This window comes from Pristis pectinata, chromosome 17 (assembly GCF_009764475.1).
Source record: "Pristis pectinata isolate sPriPec2 chromosome 17, sPriPec2.1.pri, whole genome shotgun sequence".
Lineage (NCBI taxonomy): Eukaryota > Metazoa > Chordata > Chondrichthyes > Rhinopristiformes > Pristidae > Pristis > Pristis pectinata.
Window position 1 is genome coordinate 31,511,022 of NC_067421.1, and position 19,202 is coordinate 31,530,223.

The window sequence follows — 19,202 nt, forward strand, 5'->3', positions numbered from 1 at the left end:
GTTCTCCCAAATTTCTGTCATCCAGAAGGTTGGAGCAATGTGAGTTGTTAATTAACACCCTTCATTTCTGGAAGTGTTTAATAACTACACTGCCAGCAGTCCCGGTTCCAATTTTTCAACTATGTCTTGCACTCCTACAATTACCCACTGGCAGCAACAATTTTGTTTTGTTTATCCTCGCAGTTTCTGTTAATATCTTGAAACATTAGATTAAATCACCACTTAACCATATAAATTCCAGGCAATACAGTACAACCCAAATCTCTATAACCTCTTCTCATAATTTAAACCTTGGAGCCCTGGCATAATTCTGGCAATTCTATGCTCTGCAGTTGAAGGCTAGCATCTTCTTTGTGAGCTCTAACCAGAATTAGTCAAAATACTGCCGGTCTGATAGAACCATATTGTTTTGCAATACAATAATTTCAACCCCATAGTGCTGCAGATATGAAGGCCATTAGCCTCTGATTTTCTTTCCTATCTGAACTTGGCATTTTAATTGATTCTGACCACCTTTATTTAATTTAATTATATAAAGTCATTGATTACAAGCCTTTTATACTTTTCAATTTATTTGTGGAACTCTTCAGAGACCTGCTCCCTTGTACATTATGTCCTATGCTGCAATAATTGGAGCACCAACCAACGTAAATGAGCATTTGCGTTGGTTGGCTCCGATTACATCCATGGCAAGGTCACTCTCATGTGATCAGCAACTTTCCTACCTTTAGCAATTGTGTTTCCTGCTGTATGCCCTTGCAATATGCATGTGACTCAACCATGAAGAAACAGACTACACTGCCATTACCATTTGTGAGCTTGATCCCTGCTTGTATCTTCACATTGCCTCACATATGCTTCCTCCGATGTCAAATCCAGTGTATCACATAGATTTGCTTGAGTGTTCTCATGCACTATCAGCACAATAAGGGATCCTGCAACGTCCAATCTAAATAAAAGTCTGGAAATTGCACCTTTTTGCCAGCATCTTGCTCTGACCATGTATTCACCAACTGTACTTCTGGTCCCAGGTTCATGTGCCAAACTTGTTGCTCTGAAATTTCTGCCTGTTTTAGACTAAAATGTCCTTTCAGGGTTGTCACTGTCATTGAACAAGACCCGATTTGTAGTTGGTGATGCTAGTTGATTCAATAGCATCCATGCCTCCACCCCTATCATCAACAATAATAGTATCTTTCTCTTCTCACACATGGTTGTGTTGCTCTCTTCTGTGTCCTGCCCAGGGGCTTCAGTTATCGTTTACCTTTAGCAATATTTCATTTATTCTGTATATAGGACAAACAGCAAGTCTCGAACTTGCCAACATATCTTGCACTGCCTGCTAATATCATTCCTGCAAATGGAGAACCCCATTGTGTATTTCCTTCACATTGAATTACTGACCTGCAATATCTCAACCTTCACACCAGTGCAGTGTTTGTAGGTTCTTTCATGTTGCTGCTTACTGGGGCATATATGGGGTTTTAACAGAACATCCTTAACTGAAAGCAGAATGGCCTTAACTTTGCACAGTATCTGGTAAAACAATATTTCAAATGTCATGCCACATGGCATCTTCAGTTCTTAAAGGTAAATATACATTTATTTACAGTGTATTAGCTTAAGCATGTAACTACAGTGTAATATTCATCAGTCCACTGTGTGCTGTATCAAGCTTTAAAGTACTTTTGGTGCTGCACTCAACCAGGGAAGTGGAGAGTGTTGTGGAGCAAAGAATCACTCACATATGTCCAAGTGTTAAGTAGAAGCATATTTATGTCACATCTGCAGGAGGGAGAGGAGAGGGACCCATTCACCTCACTAGGTGAGAACCACGCATTCAACAGTTGTACAAAGCACGGCATTCTTGTACATTTAGAGATAAGGTGCAGCATCCTTAGCCATTATACAGTGATTCAGTTAGTGGCATGAGTCAATCATATATTGATGAGCTTGTGGTCAATTTTATTCTTATATTACTGTTTTGCATGATCAGTTTCCCTGAAATCCCCCAGACTTTGAATGTCACATGCCCAGATCCCATCAGCTAGATTTGTTGGTATCCCTGTTTACACAGAGTTAACTAGCCCTGTTATCTCCACATGTGTTAACACAGGCTGTTGGGTCTGATATTTGTCTACAGTGATGAAAATGGCTCCAATGAAGGATTTTTCAACAGTATGTCTATTGTTGGTTCCATTCCCATGCTTTTATGTTTACCTAACTCAAGGCCGATATATCTTTTGTTGCTTTATGAATTTTATAACACTTTTCTCTAGTGTTGCCACTCCTCCCTGTTAATTAATCCAGTGATCTCACTGCTCATATAATTTTCTCAACTGCAGCTGAGGTGCTGTGTCCTGCAGATGGCATGGGGATAGCCCTATCTTCTGGTATCTTATCTCCTACTGCGTTCCTGAGTAAAGCCATGATGTCTCTGGCCTGGTACAGATAGAGGTTACAGTTATTAATCAGGATTGTTGTGGAGTGCATGTGCATCATCTCTTATTTGTAGCAATAAGTCTGTTACTTCTGGCCTTGCAGAATAGCTGCTGCAGCAAGTTTAATTGATAAGTACTGAGTCTGTCCTCCCTTATTTCTAGGTAGTTTCCGGTTAATCTATGCTGTTTCTTACATGTGCACTGTTTAATTCTTCATGCCAATTCCCTCTACTGTACAAACCTATAATCCCACTCTTTTATGTAATCAAATTTTTCCATAAGATTCCTCCCTTTTGGCCCTTGGCAACCTTTGCCCAGGGAGCCACACTATTCGTATTACTTACCCTAAAGTGCTGCCCCGTTTCCAATGATCAAGTGGTAGGTTAGGGCCCTCTGGGTCTCCCAGTCACCTGCTCCAAATGTGGCTTCACTGCACTTTATAATCTTATTGCATAGCTTTTATGTTATTCTTTATATTTTCATTGTGTATAAATACTGCTTGTTTTATTATGAAACTGCATATGTCCATAAACTGCACACTAATATTTTCCCAATTTGCCATTTGCTCTCCCCCACTTTTACAGTACTAAAGAAATGCTCCATGACAATTGATTGACACAAATCCTCCCTCTGTAATTGTCTTTGTCATCAATTTTCAAGGAAAGAGCTTATCAGCGCCTGGAAAAGTCCCTATTCTTAAGTTCCACAGACAATAGAGAAAACTAATAACATAAATTATGTCCTTGGGAAAACCTTGTTTGTGAAAGCAAAGAATTTTTTCTTGCAGCTCCTTCAACTCATAGCCTTTTTGCTAAAGTTGATTTAAAGAAAGGTCCCACAGTCTCTCATGGTATACTGGTGTTGGCCAGAAGGATTTAAAATCTCTAAAACAGGTGGAATGAGCCAAGAACAGTGGAAGCAGACAAACTAAATGTCATTATTCTTGTCACGTGATCAAAGGAATGGAGGCTGCCATTTTGTGATATTATTCTTGCAGCCACCATTTTATGAACTGCTTTGTGAACTGGTTCTTGCTCAGGGATGGCTTGATCAGAGCAATTAAAAGTGGACACAATGAGGTTCCTTCTGATAATCTGCTAAACTTGAGATCATTTCCAAATAAGAAGCTGTTTGGTTGGGTAAATGGCAGTCTTGTAGAAAGAACAGCCTGTGACCTGAAGTAACCTGATCCCAGTGTTTGGCTGACCTGGCTGAAGTGGTTTGAACTGGTCTATCTCGGGGAGATAAAAGAAAATGACATGAGACACAAGTCTGGTGAAAGAGCAATAAAGTAATAATGCTTGTAGCCTTGGGCCAGATCTAATGAGAAGCTGACACAGGCTAGCCAGGTGACCCTGAGCCAACGAAATTGAAACACAACAATTTGATCTGATAAGAAAAAGGATAAGGATGGAGGGTTTCGGGTGTAGAAGCAGCGCAAACTCTGGAGACCAACCATCGCAAAAGTGGATGACTCCACGTCAGAAATGTGGAGATTATGTCGGGATCAAGAGGAACGCCTGGCCAGCGTAAACTCCTATTCCTGGGTTATTACCTTTTCTATTCTTTGACTGTTTGGGGGAGGGTCAGAGAAACCTAGTGGGTGTGCGCACAGATATTTAGTTTTGTATGACTTGCATGCTTGTTGTTAACTGAACCAATAAAGGTATTTGTCAGTTAACAGATTCTCTCTTTGGCTAATCAATTATTGTTGAGTGTGAATACCTGCAACACTGGTTAGAATATGGTCAACTCAAAGTGAAATGGACATCTTTCTTAATCTACTGACAGAAATCCACTTCTAAATGAGTAATGGCTTGACTTCTCAGTATATTGATTACTTTAAAGACTTCCCCCTTGTTCTGGATAGAACCTTGTGCATTAACTTTATATGCTTCTTCTGAGTCATTTCTTGTATTGCAGCTCAGCTGGGTTGGCACTCGCTTTTAAGTACCCTAGGTGCTGTTTCTAACCACCCCCCCCCCCCCACCCCCTCGTTGAACAGGGATGTGGATGCCTAGCTCTTTTCTAACATAAAGCGAGGGAATTACCAGGCCATAAGGTTGCAGTAATACACAGTTTTACTGTTATTGTTGGCCCACAAAACCACCTGGAAGCAGAGTTTTGAACTGCTAGATCTGTTCTAAGTTTATCCCATTTAACATGATGAAAGTTGTGCGCAGTAAGGTTGATGGTGTTTTCTGTGAAGTTGGGCCTTTGTCTACTTAAGGACTCTGCAGTGATCGTGATGATCAATTCTGTCATGGATACGTGCATTTGCAGCAGGTAGATTGAGGAGGAGAAGGTTAGGTAGGTCTCTCAGACATCATCTATTACAAACCCATTCTAGCAGTTATGTTCATTAAAGCTTTGTCAGTGATGATGTGACTGAGCCACTATTTGTGAAGGCCATTAAAGCTCCCACCCTTGTTCATCTGGTTTGTTGCTGTTCTCAGTACTTCCAAACGTTCTTCAACCCTGAGGGTTACAACTACATCAGATGACAGGCATATATTAATCACGAGAATGTTTTCTTAACTGTATTTGAACTGATGCTATGAAATTTCATAACCTGCAGTCAGTATTGGAGATTTCCAAAACCATTCCTTTGGTGCTACCTGACTGACGGTGCCTCCAGCTTTTTCTGTTTTTGTTTCAGAATTTCCAGTATCTGGATTTTTTTTTTTTGCTATTCCTTTCAGACTATACATCCCTGTGCTGCCATTTCTAATTGGAGAAAGTGATGGAGGAACCCAGCAATGGTTTTGTGTGTGACTATGTCAGACTTTTGCATGGCTAGTCTATTGGATGGTTCTCCCAGTTAGACACCAAAAAGGAGAACGTTGCAAGGTTGACAGGGCTGGGGTTGACTTTCCCTTTTCTGAATCCTGGGTTAATACCAGGTGTGTCTATCTGATTTTATTATTATTATATTTTAGTATAGTGGTTTTGATCCAACTGTCTTGTTGCTCAGGCAATTTCACAGCACAGTTAAGGGTCATTCATATTGTTGGAGATGCACATAGGACGGACAGGGTAAGGATGCACAATAACAATGTCTTTCTCTGAAGAACATTGGTGAATCGGATGGGTTTTCAAGCATTTAAGAAGTGCCACAGTGACCATTGCTAAGACTAGTAATTTTGTTAAATCTAGGTTATTTAATTAACCAAATTTAAATTCCCCAGCTGCAGTCTACGGTGAACTGAGAACTTCTATTTCTAGATGTTTGCCCAGGCCTCCAGATTACATGTCTGGTAATTTAACTGATTTTTTTAAATTCAAAGTCGAGTTTATTGTCATATGCACAAGTACATGTATGCACAGGTGCAATGAAAAAGAGGTGCAACATTACAGTCATATAGCATCATATAAGCAGTATTCACAAGAAAAATATAATTAAACATAAATTATACACAATTTTTACAAGAAAGAACACAATTAGAACAAAAAACAAAGTCCATTTTAGGGTTTTGCCGGTTGGTTCAACAGCATCTGTGCCAGTTTATTTTTCATTCTTGTGGGCACTTTGTGGTTTCATGACATCTGTTAGTTACTGACTTTTGTTTTTGGTAAGTAGAGATCTATCCCATGCAGGGTACAAATTTTTATTATCACTCCAGGAAAAAAAAACTTAAACATCTCCCACTAATCTACAGACATTTTACCCTTGAACGGACTTGCCTTGTTTACTGTGTATTGTGTTTATTTCATCATTGAAGTCTGCCTTCTTGAATCCTAATAACTTGTATTTCTCCTCTTCAAATACTACAGTGATCATATTGTTGCTATTGGATAAATGATCATACACTATTAACTAAATTTGCTTACCACTCATTACACAATCTAATATAGTTCACCATAATGAAATCTATTATTGCAGCTTATATTGTAGCAGTGTACCACAGCATGAAAGAAGAGCTGAGACGCAATGCCCCAGGATGTACTCCTATCAAGCAGCGAGGAGTCAGCCAGACCTCTCAAGACCCAGCAGGAGAAACTGGCACTTTAGCAGGTGAGAAATTAAAAGCACAGAAAGTTCTGTTCATAATGAAGCATTTGATTTTATATCATTCAGCATGTTTCTTTAGCTCTTGAAATAATTTTGAAGATTTGGCGCTTTTGGAAGAGTTTTTAAATTACTTGAAAAGTTGTGGGTCGTGCAAAGGACCTGTTAGGCTGTACTTATTGCAGTGATATGCTTTTTTGCCCATGCGTCACAAATAAGCAAATCTTTCCTGCAATAATCATAATGAATTCTGTTTTGTAGTGATTTCCACTCTTTTGACTCACAATTAATGTGAGGTGCATCAAAATGATAGCACATTTTCCTCTCTGTAGATTTATTATTCAGAAGGTTAAAATACAAAATCCAGGCTGACCTGCCAGTGCAGCTCTACAGTGTGCAGCATTGTCAGAAGTGTAGTCTTTCACATAAGGTGTTAAGCCAAGACACAACTCCCCATCTCAGCTGCATGTAAAAATTCTGAAGGCACTGTTTGGAAGACGATCAGCAGGTTTCTATCTGAAGAGTACTTTATCTTGCAGCAAACATTTTTATTGGTTATGGAAGAAAGATTATCAGGTTGTTGTCACATTATTTATGAGACCTTGCTGCTTACGGTGTTTCCTAGATTACAATGGTAACAACATCACAGAAAGTGCATGGGTCAATAGGGTTAGACTACAGCTCAGCCCTGATCTATTGTGCTAGTTTAGCACTCAGTCCTTTCCTCTGCCTATCCTAACCACCTGGTTGTACCTCTAGAGTGGATGCCATGGTCATCTTGTAAGACGCACTTGACCTCGAGCAGCAACTCCTGAGGTCGGATAACAATGATAGCAATTTAACAGCTCGCTGCTGTCAAAGATCTTAAAATTGTATTTAAATATCTCTGATCATTGAAGAGATTTTAAAAATGTTCTTAAGGATCTAAATAATTTGTGCTCAAAAATTAATATAAATTTAATTATAAACTGCCCTGAGTGCTAAAAATTAACTAAATATGTTAAGATCGTCAAATAAATGAAAACCCTTAATTCCACTTGCCTTTTCAATCAAGATATCAGCCACTGCAACTGTCTGATCTCCCACCTCCTTCCTGACCTCCACATTGCAAGGTACAGGTGTGGAAGTTGGGTATGAGCCCACCAGTGCAATGTGGCAATCCAGTGGTGCTCTGCAGAACCACTGGGTATGGAGCAGAATGAGGCAACCCATTTTATAGGCCAAAATTAGTGGTCATAAATTTACAGCATGGAAACAGGCCCTTTGGCCCAACTTGTCCATGCTGACCAAGATGCCCATCTAAGCTGGTCCCATTTGCCTGCATTTGGCCCATATCCTCCTAAACCTTTCCTATCCATGAACCTGTCCAACTTTTTTTTTAAAGTTTGTTGTTGTACTTGCCTCAACAATTTCTTCTGGCAGCTCGTTCCATATACAGTATGTACTATCCTCTGTCTGTTTATAAAAAAAAAAAAAAATTTTTCCCCTTTCACCTTAAACTTATGCCTTCTAATTCTTAACTTCCCAACCCTGGGAAAAAGACTGAGTGCATTCAACCTGTCTATACCCCTCATGATTTTATACACCTCTATAAGATCACCTCTCGGTCTCTTGCACTCCAAAGATAAAAGTCCTGGCCTGTCCTTATAGCTCAGTCTCCCGAGACCTGGCAGCATCCTCCTAAATCTTTTCTGCATTCTTTCCAGTTTAATAACATCTTTCCTATAGCATGGTGACCAAAACTGAACACAATACTCCAAGTGTGGCCTCACTGGCATCTTGAACAACCACAGTATGATCTCAAAACTTCTATACTCAGTGCCCTGACTGATGAAGGCCAGTGTGTCAAAAGCCTTCTTCACCACCCTGTCTACCTGTGACTCCACTTTCAGGGAACCAAATCCAAGGTCCCTCTGTTCTACAACACATCCAGGGCCCTACCATTTACTGTGAAAGTCCTACTTTGATTTGACTTTCCAAAATGCATCACCTTGCACTTATCTAAATTAAGCTCCATTTGCCATTCCTTGGCCCACTTACCCAGCTGATCAAGATCCCCCTGTAATTTTTAATAACCTTCTTGACTGTCAACAATACCACCTATTTTAGTGTCATCTGCAAACTTACTAACCATGCTCTGTATATTCTCATCCAAATCATTGATATAGATGACAAACAACACTGGGCCCAGCACCTACCCGTGAGGCACACCACTAGTTGCGGGCCTCCATCTGAGAAACAATCTTCCACCATCACTCTCTGTTTCCTACCATCAAGCCAATTGTGTATCCAATTAGACAGTTGTCCCTGGCTTCCATGCGATCTGACCTTCCAGCAGAGCCTACCCTGTGGAAGCCTATCAAAGACCTTGCTGAAGTCCATGTAGACCACATCTACCACCCTGCTCTTATTGACCTTCTTGGTCATTTCATCAAAAAAAAGCTCAATCAAGTTCGTAAGACATGATCTCCCACGCAGGAACTTCAGAGAAATCTCTTTAGCCAAGCACCATGAGAATATAAATCTTATTACTATAAGAATACAGTGTGGCGGGGATGTAGTGGTTAGGTAACCTGCCCAGTAATCCAGAGGGCTGGGCTAACAATCCAGAGATCTGAGTTCACATCTCACAATGGCAGTTGTGGAATTTAAATTCAGTTAATAATTTGAAAAACCATAGCTAACTACTGGGATGTCATAGAAACGCACTTGGTCACTAACATCCTTTAGGAAGTGATATCTGGGTTATATTTGTCTCCAGAAAGGTTGTTATTAAATTGTATGAATGTATTTATGAGCAGCCGAATGCACACAGAACTGATAAAGGAATAGAAAGATGCTTTAACAGAGTTGGTTAACAGTTCCAGGTAACACATGCATATCTATTTGCTCTTCAATTCTGCAGGATTGATCACCTTTTCTCAAGAATACGTATCTAATGAGCTCACACAAAACTTCTTCACTATTACTCAGAAAATTCAGAAGAAAGTGAGCAGCAACAGACACTCCACTGAGTCTTCTGAGATGTTCCCAGTTCTGCCAGGCTCCTACCTTCCTTTCAATAATCCAGCTCTGGAATTCATCAAATCAGTCTGCAAGGTGAGGCAAATGGAGCTGCAAATTTGCCATGAGTGGTACAAATGTTATTTCAGATTTGCTGTTTTGGAATTTTGGAAGAACAGTTGCAACATTAAAATGTGCATATTCATTTCTATTTCTTTGGAAATGAATATGGATCTTTATTCCCTGGATGGAATCTCTGTAACAGCTTTCTTTTGGATTTGTTGTGCAATTGTAGAATTCTTCCAGTGCAGAAGAAGGTCACATTGGTAGCTGGTAGAGCAATCTATACCCTCTCAGGGCAACACTTTCTCCATGGTCCTGTAAATTAGTTTTCCTCCAATAGCTGTCCCCTAGCATCCAATAACGTATTGGTTAAATGTTAATAATCCACAGCTCTGAATTATTGACCTGGAGGTTTATGTTCAAATAATAGATATATTTGGAATAAACAAAAAGCTTTCAATGTTGAACGTGAAACTGCAGGACAGTTGTAAAATACTGTCAGGTTCATTATTTTCTTTCGGGGAAGTAGTTATGGAGTAACTTAGCAATGTGAAATCCTTTTTATAGACAATAAAGTACATTTAAGCAAAGAAAAAGTATCAGCTAGTTTGCACACAACTCAAATTTTTGCCTCAAATAGTGCCAAAGTAACTTATAACATCCATATGTGACGGCAAATCAGGCCTCAATTTGACATCTCTCAAGGCCAATTTCAGTGCTGCAATCCCCCAACAGAAAATAAAAAGAAAGGCAATTTCCATTTAGATCCCTGAATGGGATTTTAAACCTGAAATCTTATGAGTCAGCAAAAATACTAATACAGGTTCTTACACCACATGGGAATATTATTTCTAGAATACTTTTTAACGTGTACTTTAAGCTTGATATATGTTACAGGGATCTCACTTCATCTAACCACTATTATTGACTGGGTATCTGATGTTATTATTCGTAGAAAATAGAAAATTTCCCATTTCCTTGCATTTTTAATCATTTCTAAAGGATAAAGTTTGGATAAATAATATTGCTCTTTTATTGTAAATAAGTAACCTTGCTGCTGTTTATTATGTGTACTTTATACGAAAGCCATATTTGTAATGCGCTGTTACCTTCAAACAGATTTTATCTCTGGATTCAAACATAACCAATCAGGTTAATAAATTGAAACGGGATCTTTTGCGTCTAATCGATGTGGGGGAATTTTCTGAAGAAGCCCAGTTTAAAGACCCCTGCCGGTCCTACGTAGTCCCCGAGATTATCTGCAGGAATTGTAATTTTTGTCGCGATCTGGACCTCTGCAAAGACCCTTCCATCTTACAGGTTAGTAAGAAGTGATTTGTCATTTCTGGCAGTGTTTCAGGAGTGCGGAAGAGTGACTCTGAACTTGATGTATCCATTTGCAAATATTGTAGAAAATAAAATTTTGTGGTCCCTTTTCAAATGTTACTAAACTGTCAGTGGACGTAATGCAGGGCAGCCTTTATACTGAGCTGCAGCGCAATGTCAGATCTAAAGAATTGACCTTATTAGGCCCTGTTTCATTGAAATGTTGCTCTTAGAATATTTTCTGTGCTCATCATTTACACTAAGAAACTTTTTTTTAATGCATTCAAAGGATTTGGGCTTCGTAGACTGAGCCAGCATTTAATTGCCCATTCCTTGTTGCTCTTGAGGAAGTGGTGTTAAACTGACTTCTTGAACTGCTGCAGTCCTTGAGGTGTGGGTATATTCACAATGCTGTTAGAAGGGGAGTTCCAGGATTTTGAATCGGTGAAGAATTGGCAAGATATTTCCAAGTCAAGATGCTGTGTGGCTTGGAGGGCAACTTATAAGCTGTGGTGTTCCATGAATGGCAAATTTTCCAGAAATGAAAAAGTCATCTAATGTTGATGAAATTCCTGAACTGTACAATAGAAAAAGTCCATTCTGCCCATTACCTGTGCCAGCTCTTGGAAAGAGTTGTCCTAATTATCTTTCCCTTTGGCCTTGCACAAGGCCACTTTTACCAAGTTGACCGTCTTGGAATAGATGCCCATTGTATTCCAGGTTGGCACAGTGGTGCAACTGTGCAACTGGCAGCTCCAGCAACTTGGATTCAATCCTGACCTCTTGGCATCTCTGCAGAGTTTGCACATTCTCCCTGTGAGGACATGTGTTTCTCCCTGCTGCAGTTTTCTCCTACATTCCAAAGACATACTGGTTATTAGGTTCGGTTGTTGCTCTACATTATCCCTGGTTCAGGTGGCTGGTAGCAAAATCAGAGTAGAGTTAATGGGCAGGAGAGAGTGAATAGTTTATGGGAAATAAGTGGAGGAATGGGATTGCTCTAAGAACACATTCTGGGCCAGTAATTTCCTGTTGAGGGGCTTTTTCATAAGGTACTTCTCCACCTGGAAAAGATGAGGAGTTGCAGTCCAGCTTGCTGCAGCATCCTTTATCTCCTTGACCAGCATAGTCCAACTCAGCCTTCTCGGAGTGGAGTTCATAGATCCTCAACGTGTCTTAACTCTGGCTATGAGAACACTGGGGCTCTGCGCACATCCCTGAAGTAGCACAGACTCTAGATCTCATTATGGTTTTGGGCCAAATAAGGATAAGGAAGGTGAATTCCAGAAGGTTGGAGAGCATTTCTGCCCTTCACGTCAACACAGTGTTTGACTGAGTAAGGCACCAAACCACATTAATAAAATGGAAGGGAATGAGGTTTCAATTACTTCAATGGTTGAAGTTATATGTAGTGCAAAGAAATGTGGCTGTGATTATTAGAGGCAACCTGTCTCGGCACCAACAAATTCCTGCAAGTGTTCCTCAGAATTGCCCTTGGCCCATCAATTTTCAGCTGCTTCATTTCTCTTTAATTCATTGGAAAGTTAGAGAGGTTTTTTTTCTGTAATTACACATTCAGCTCCATTTGTCATTCCTCAGATGACCATCTGTTAACAATCCATAGCACAAGTGCGTGACTTTCACGTGGAGGAAATATTCTTCAAGGTACCATTCTCTCTTGAAAATATCTCGGCATATCTTGTGATTGCTGAGTCAAAATCCTAGAACTCTAACAATTAAAGGCATTCATTGACATACCACATAAACACTTGCCACATGATTAAAAGCAGAAAATGCTAGAATCAGATAACAGGTCAGGCAGCAGGTCTGTGGAAAGATGAAGGGTGCCATACCTGAAAAAATATTAACTCTGTTTCCACAATTGCTGCCTGACCTGCTGAGTGCTTCCAGCATTTTCTGTTTGTTACTTAGGATTTCCTGCATCTGCATTTTTTTTTCATATTCATTTAATGCGTTATATAATATTTTGGATAATATTAGCATGAGAGGAGGTTTGACTGAAGACTGAAAATTGAAGGAAAAAGTGGGTCGTCATCATCAAACTAGCAGGTGGTTAATAATGGTACAGCAAGTACTCAGCTGATCATCACTTAAGTTAATCTCTTCACTCAAAAGTTTGCCAATGATGCATAACAATGTGGGAAAATGATCTTTTAAGCGATAGCAAAACCTTCTATGGGTAAATGGGTTAAAAAGGTGGAAAATGGAATATAATATGAGATGATGCATTTTGGTAGGAAGAATAGAAGAGAAAAAGTACTTTTTAAATGGTGAGAAGCAGTTAAATATTGTGCAGAAGGACCTTGGTGGGCTGCTTCATGAGATGCAGAAGGATCAAGGAACGGGAAGAAATTTGGAAGACAAATGGCATGTTTGTCTTTATTAGAAGGGATTTGGAAGCCTTGCTGATCTATGCATAGAGCTATCACAACATTGATTCACCACATTGATTCCAGGGATGAGGAAGCTATCCTGGGAAAAGAGATTGAGTGGAGTTTTAAAGAATGAACCATGATTTTATTCAGATAAGCATGTTTCTGAGAGGGATGAGTGAGTCTGTTTCCTCAAGGTGGGAGTCTGGAAGTAGGGGACATAATTTCAGGATAAGTGGTGGTCATTTAGGACTAAAGTGAGGAAACCTCTTTATGCAGAGGTTTGTAAAGGTTTGAAATTCTCTTTCCCAGAGGACAGTGGATGCTCAGTATTTTGAATATATTGAAGGCTGCAGTTGTTAGACTTTGGACATTAAGGGCATAGAGCAAATGACAAAAAAGTGAACTTGAGCTACAGGGTCAGCTGTGAAATGATGGAGCAGACTTAGGACAAATACAGTTGGCTCATCAGGGCAACTGGGGTTGAACAATAAATGCTGCTGTTGCTTGAAGCACCCATACTGAATAATTTCTTTTAAAACGCAAATGTTTCTGTAATAAAGTAATGGTCACAAATGCTACTGTAAGATAGGATTACGGCTCATTTCCAAACCTTTGCTTTGTGGAAAAAAAAAAACAAGAATGGATAGGATTTTGTGTAACAAATGTTCATGATTTGAAATCTTTGAGTTTTTCTTGTGAATAAATCAGCTTTCTATCACTGGCACTTTTTTCTTCTTAATGTTTAAACTGAATATGCAACTAGTTATAATTGCTTCCATGCATTTACCTCCCTTCTATGATTCTGCTTAAGACTGCAAAATATTTCCAGAATACAAAATACAGTATTAAAATACCTGCTTTGTGTATTCAGTTGTCTTAGTCCTTGTGTTTTTGGAACCAATGCTTAAGCAGTTACGTTTTTGCTTATGGCAGGACGGCACGGTATTACCCAAGTGGTGTTGCACTAATTGCCAGGTTGCATATGACTCGGATGCTATAGAAATGGCACTGGTTGAAGCATTGAAAAAGAAAATGATGGCCTATACACTTCAGGATTTGGTATGTTAAATCATCCTCATTCTTCTAACAGCATGTATAAGATTCATAGTTGCTTTATTGAAGAAAACCTTTTGCAGTGTTTTCAATTTGTGCCAAGGTCATTAACATATGCTGCAAAAGATTATTTCTGTCATATTGACCAATGTTCCTCAATAATACACATGGGAATTTGAATAGGGAAACCTAGTGCAATATTTGAGTCTAAAAGTGATTTTGATAGTAAGGCAATAGTTTAATTTTTGTGGTTTGTGGGACTATTTGCAAGCAAATCAGCATGGAAAACAGAAAATCTTAAACTCATAGATTGCATCTTATTTTTTAGACTTTTTAAAAGTGAATCAAAAAAGGTGTGCTGAAGTGCCAAACAATAGGTCTCTACCCTGTTGTCAGAATTGCAACAGACTGTTGTGATATTGAACCATTGAAGTTAATATTAAAAGCATACTAACTCATTTTGAATATTCAAGAACTTCAGCTTCTTTTCTTTGGTTCCAGCACTTGAAGGTCTCACTTGCATCTTGATAACTTAAAGTGAACAGAATAGAAAAAGTGATCAGACCAAAGCAGTGTCAGTTGATCAAAATGTCTTTGGACCTTCCATTCTGCTATTTTGGCTATGAAAGCTAGCCCTGGAATAGATGTATAGCCTTTCATCTTACCCAATATCCTGTGTTTTGCATTTGACAGTAATAAATTTCATCTAGCATTGTCTGTCCGTCCACTTGTGCATTTTGTGCAAGTCATGATGTAATTTCTGAATTTTCACAGCCACTGTCCCAATTCCCTGGTAAGTATAATCTGAATATTTGGTCCACTTACTTGGGTTTTATGAAATCAGTTTTTGAATATTATTTTGAAGCAGTAATAGTTCTAATACCAATCTTTGTGGCATCCTGGTCTGCACTTTGCAATTCCCTTCATCCAAACTACCAAGAAATTTGGCTCTGACAAGTCTACTGAAAGGTACACTGTAGAGCTTGACCAGATCTGCAAATTCCATATTCAGTTGGTACAATTTCTTTTTTTTTAGGGGAACTGTTTATTATGATACTCAGTTGCAAATCTGGGTACATTGATTTATTAATCTGCTTAAATTTTGTATCTTAACCTTGTCTGCTATTTTAATGCACTTGTCACTGTGTAATCTAAATAATCAATTACCACATCTTCCCAGTTAATGTACTTACTCCTGGTTGGTGTAGAAAGGCAACTGTAAAGTTTGCTTGCTTGCAATAAACTGTTGAAAAATGTAATGATTTAATTTCCTTTTTGTATCTTTAGATTTGTTCAAAGTGTAAAGGCATCAAAGAAGCTAACATGCCTATCTACTGTAGTTGTGCCCGGGACTTTGATTTGACTATTTCTATGAAGGTAGGTTTCATCCCGTACCAACATCTTCTGGTGTATTTGGATGAAAGCTTGACATTACAGTCAGAATTTTTTTTTTTCTGATTTTGGTTGAAAATAAGTTCCCTTTCTCCTTTTGCTACTTCTCTGTTTCACTTTTATTATGTCTTAACATATAAAAAAGGTAGATTCTGAGTTTCATCCTTTCGGAAGTTTATTCATTTTGCTCAAGTCTCCAAACACTGTCCTAACCGAAACCTACCAAAGATCAAAACAGTGACACAAAATTAGCCTCCAAAGACACCATGATCCCTGCTGGCATGGAGCATAAAAGACTTGCCTAATTTGTTCCTTTTGTCTTTCTGTGTATATACATCCAGGGATTTATGGAGCAAATCCAGGTATTTAGGAACATTGCCAGACATTACAGCATGCCCTTCCTGATGGAGACTGTTGATTGGATGTTTAGGATGAATACACACTTGAAGTCATGAAGACAGAAGAATTAACTATATGGAAGACCAGCATGTGTACAAAATGAAATTATGGACATCACTGCTTGTAGTCCATTGAAGGATTGTTAAATGTGTTTTTTAATCTTGGCAACTGGGACACTATTCCATCATTCCTCCATTCCAGTGGATGAGATGGCTATGCAGCAGCTGACTCACTGAACAATTCAAGGATAACAAGCTCTTCCTGTATACACATTTCCAACAGCACCACAGAAAGGTTAGATTAAACCAGTTTCTTGAAAGACACCAAATGCATCCTGATGCACTCTTTTGATACTAATAAATTAAAATTTACTTTGTTCTATAACTTGCATTTCATATTTATGAATGTAATACTACACCTCCAAAAGAGAATTACAATCTAGTATTGCACTATTTAAAGGGGTTCACGAACTGTTCCAATTAAAATCAATCAATTTATAAATCCTGCCTCAAATTTAAGAGGTCATCTCCTGGATTTAATCTGTCTCTGCTATATGGTTAATTGACAAAGCATGTAACATTTTGTGGGATGCTGAGCTTATCGACCTGGTACAAATTTCATGAAGTTTTGAACAACATTCACAGAAGGTGTTCCTTCTTTCCAAAATGTTTAATACAGGCTTGTAAAAGCAAGATCATGGAACAGTCATGCATCACATGTAGGAACTGCTCCAAGTAGTGTAGATTATAACTGCTCCAAGAGTACTCTGTGCTAGCTGTAAGTACTGTACATATTTAGTATCAACTGATCTTATTAGTAATCCATTAGTAATTTTATGTCAGAAGCCAAATTAAAACTGTTAACCATTGATCTGAATATACTTATCAGCTAAACTTCCAAAAGTCAGCAGCATTTGTGGAAGTATCCAGTATCCTAATTTGTGATCTTATATATTTTAAAATGCACAATATAAGATGGAACTTGTTCTGTAATTCACAAATGTATTTTTCACCACTAAGCTATAGATAAGTTCCCTTTATCCTTTTACAAATTCTCTGTTTCACTTTGTTTATGTCTTTACATACAAAAGATGGAGTATATTTCTAAAATAAAATTTAAATTATTTGGTAAGTACCAAGTGATCCATGTAAGCAGAGTAAATCAGGTCATAAGGGTATACACTAGCAGAGGCTAACAAAAAATTGTACTTGGTCTAATTTTTTTCAAGCAATCTCAGATTCCATGACTGATTTACAGAGCACTATTGTTTTAATTATGCAGTTAGTTCTACTGTTAGTAGCCCATGCAGTGTCTTCCTCTTTTTTAATCCTTAAGATCAATCTTTTAAATAAGTTCATGTCCCACCCCTCTGACCTTGCATGAGAAGAGCTTGAAAATCATCTGAAACATTTAGTTAAGCTAAGGAAAAATTATGCCGAATTTTGTCTTCATTGGTGGACTGTATTGATAATGTAGACTGGTGTTAATATTGTATTATCTTGTATTCAGCTGAAGATGAAGGGCGGAGAAATTGTGTTATGTTTGAATGGGAAAATTCTCTGGGTTGACTGGTTAAGTTTTGCCTGAACTTTTTACTGTTTGGTTGCTGGAAGGTTTGGATAAGCGAAGGAGGAATGTGGGTGATAAGCAGTCTACGGTACAGAGGGAGATTGGTGGGGAGATAATCCTGTTCCCGCATGCTTTGACTGAGTTGTCATTTCAGTCTGACTGAAAAGAGATTGTTTTTACTTATTCATTAATGAACCAAATCTAGCACAGCCTTCCTTCATTTAGTTTGCATTTTAACTATATATATTTCACTGAACTGCAAGTATTTGAGGCATTTTAATCATGGCAGTGTGAAGTTCTTCCATCACTGTGGTGGTCCCCATCTATTCCCATGTTGTGGTACAGATACAGCTGCAGAGAGTAATTGGTTATAATTAGAATATAAATGTTTCTTTTTCCTTTAGGATTATCTATGGCAAAAAGTACTGCATTTGAATGATCCGAAGACCAAAATATCTTCTTATTCTCTTGAACTTTGTTCTTAAATTGTGTGAACATTTTTTCATTGATTTACAGTGCAATACAAATAAAATATTGACTTTTTAGTACTTTGGGACACATTCATTTAGTTTGGTTTCTGTTCAGCTTGTGTTCCACTGAACAATGGTATCCAGTGGAAATGCAGAGATTTGTTAACATTTGCAAACTCTTTGTAAACTGGCCAATTGTCTCTGTCGATTTTTATTCTCCATATCAACCTCTTCCCACACTTCCAATCCTATTAACATATTCCTTTCTCCTCCATTTATTTCTTTAACTTCCCCTTAAATGCATTTGTGTTTTTCGACATAACTGTTTTTTTGTGGTAGTGAGTTCCACATTGAAACTGAGAAACAAGATTCTCCTTATTTCTGCAGAACAGGTCTGTTTAAAAATTCTGTCCCCAGCCTCCAAGTTATATGGTTTAATTGTATATTAAACCATTTGGGGACCATTCAATTTGGGGAGAAGCATGAGAAAAGAATTAGAAGAATGCACTGATCTTAAAGGGTTACAGGGCTGGAGGAGATTGGTGGAGCAAGACCATGGAATGATTTGAAAACAGTGGAAACAATGGGCCCTGATTAAGCAATATTGTGATGTGGGTGGCTTGAATGATCTCAAGTTTATGGAGAATTGAACAAGGGAGCTGGTCAGTAGTGAATTAGAAGCATATACGAGAGTTTCAGCTACAGACAAGTTGATACAGCAGTGGAATCAGGTATTGTTATGAAGGTGGAAATAGGCAATCTTAATGATGGTCTGAATATGATGGAAATTTCATTTTAAGGCAAGTACAATTCCATGGCTGTAAATGGTCTGGTTCAGACAGTTGCCAGAGAGAAGGATAGAAGGGTGAAACTAGGAAATAGTTTGTGTTAGGAACAAAACACATCGGCTTTAGTCTTCCCAATAATTAGTTGAAGGATATCAATAATCATCCAGTTCTGGATTTTAGACAATCGGGCTGCCAATTGGGAGTCCTGTGAAAGGTGGTGAAGTAAAGCTGGTTGTCTACAGAATAGATGTAGATAGCTATCACTTATGTCTGACTGTCTTTGTTGTTTAGAG

General features: G+C 38.5%; 1 protein-coding gene across 1 annotated transcript in view; it reads left to right on the forward strand.

The window, feature by feature from the left end:
• The window catches only part of pole (polymerase (DNA directed), epsilon), a 97,422-nt gene extending 79,262 nt beyond the window's left edge, over positions 1–18,160 (forward strand). The window contains 6 exon segments of the mRNA XM_052031854.1: positions 6,325–6,456; positions 9,356–9,549; positions 10,636–10,836; positions 14,172–14,297; positions 15,579–15,668; positions 16,025–18,160. Coding sequence (XP_051887814.1) covers positions 6,325–6,456; positions 9,356–9,549; positions 10,636–10,836; positions 14,172–14,297; positions 15,579–15,668; positions 16,025–16,138 — 857 coding nt within the window. The 3' untranslated portion in view covers positions 16,139–18,160.
• Positions 18,161–19,202: the final 1,042 nt, after the last annotated feature.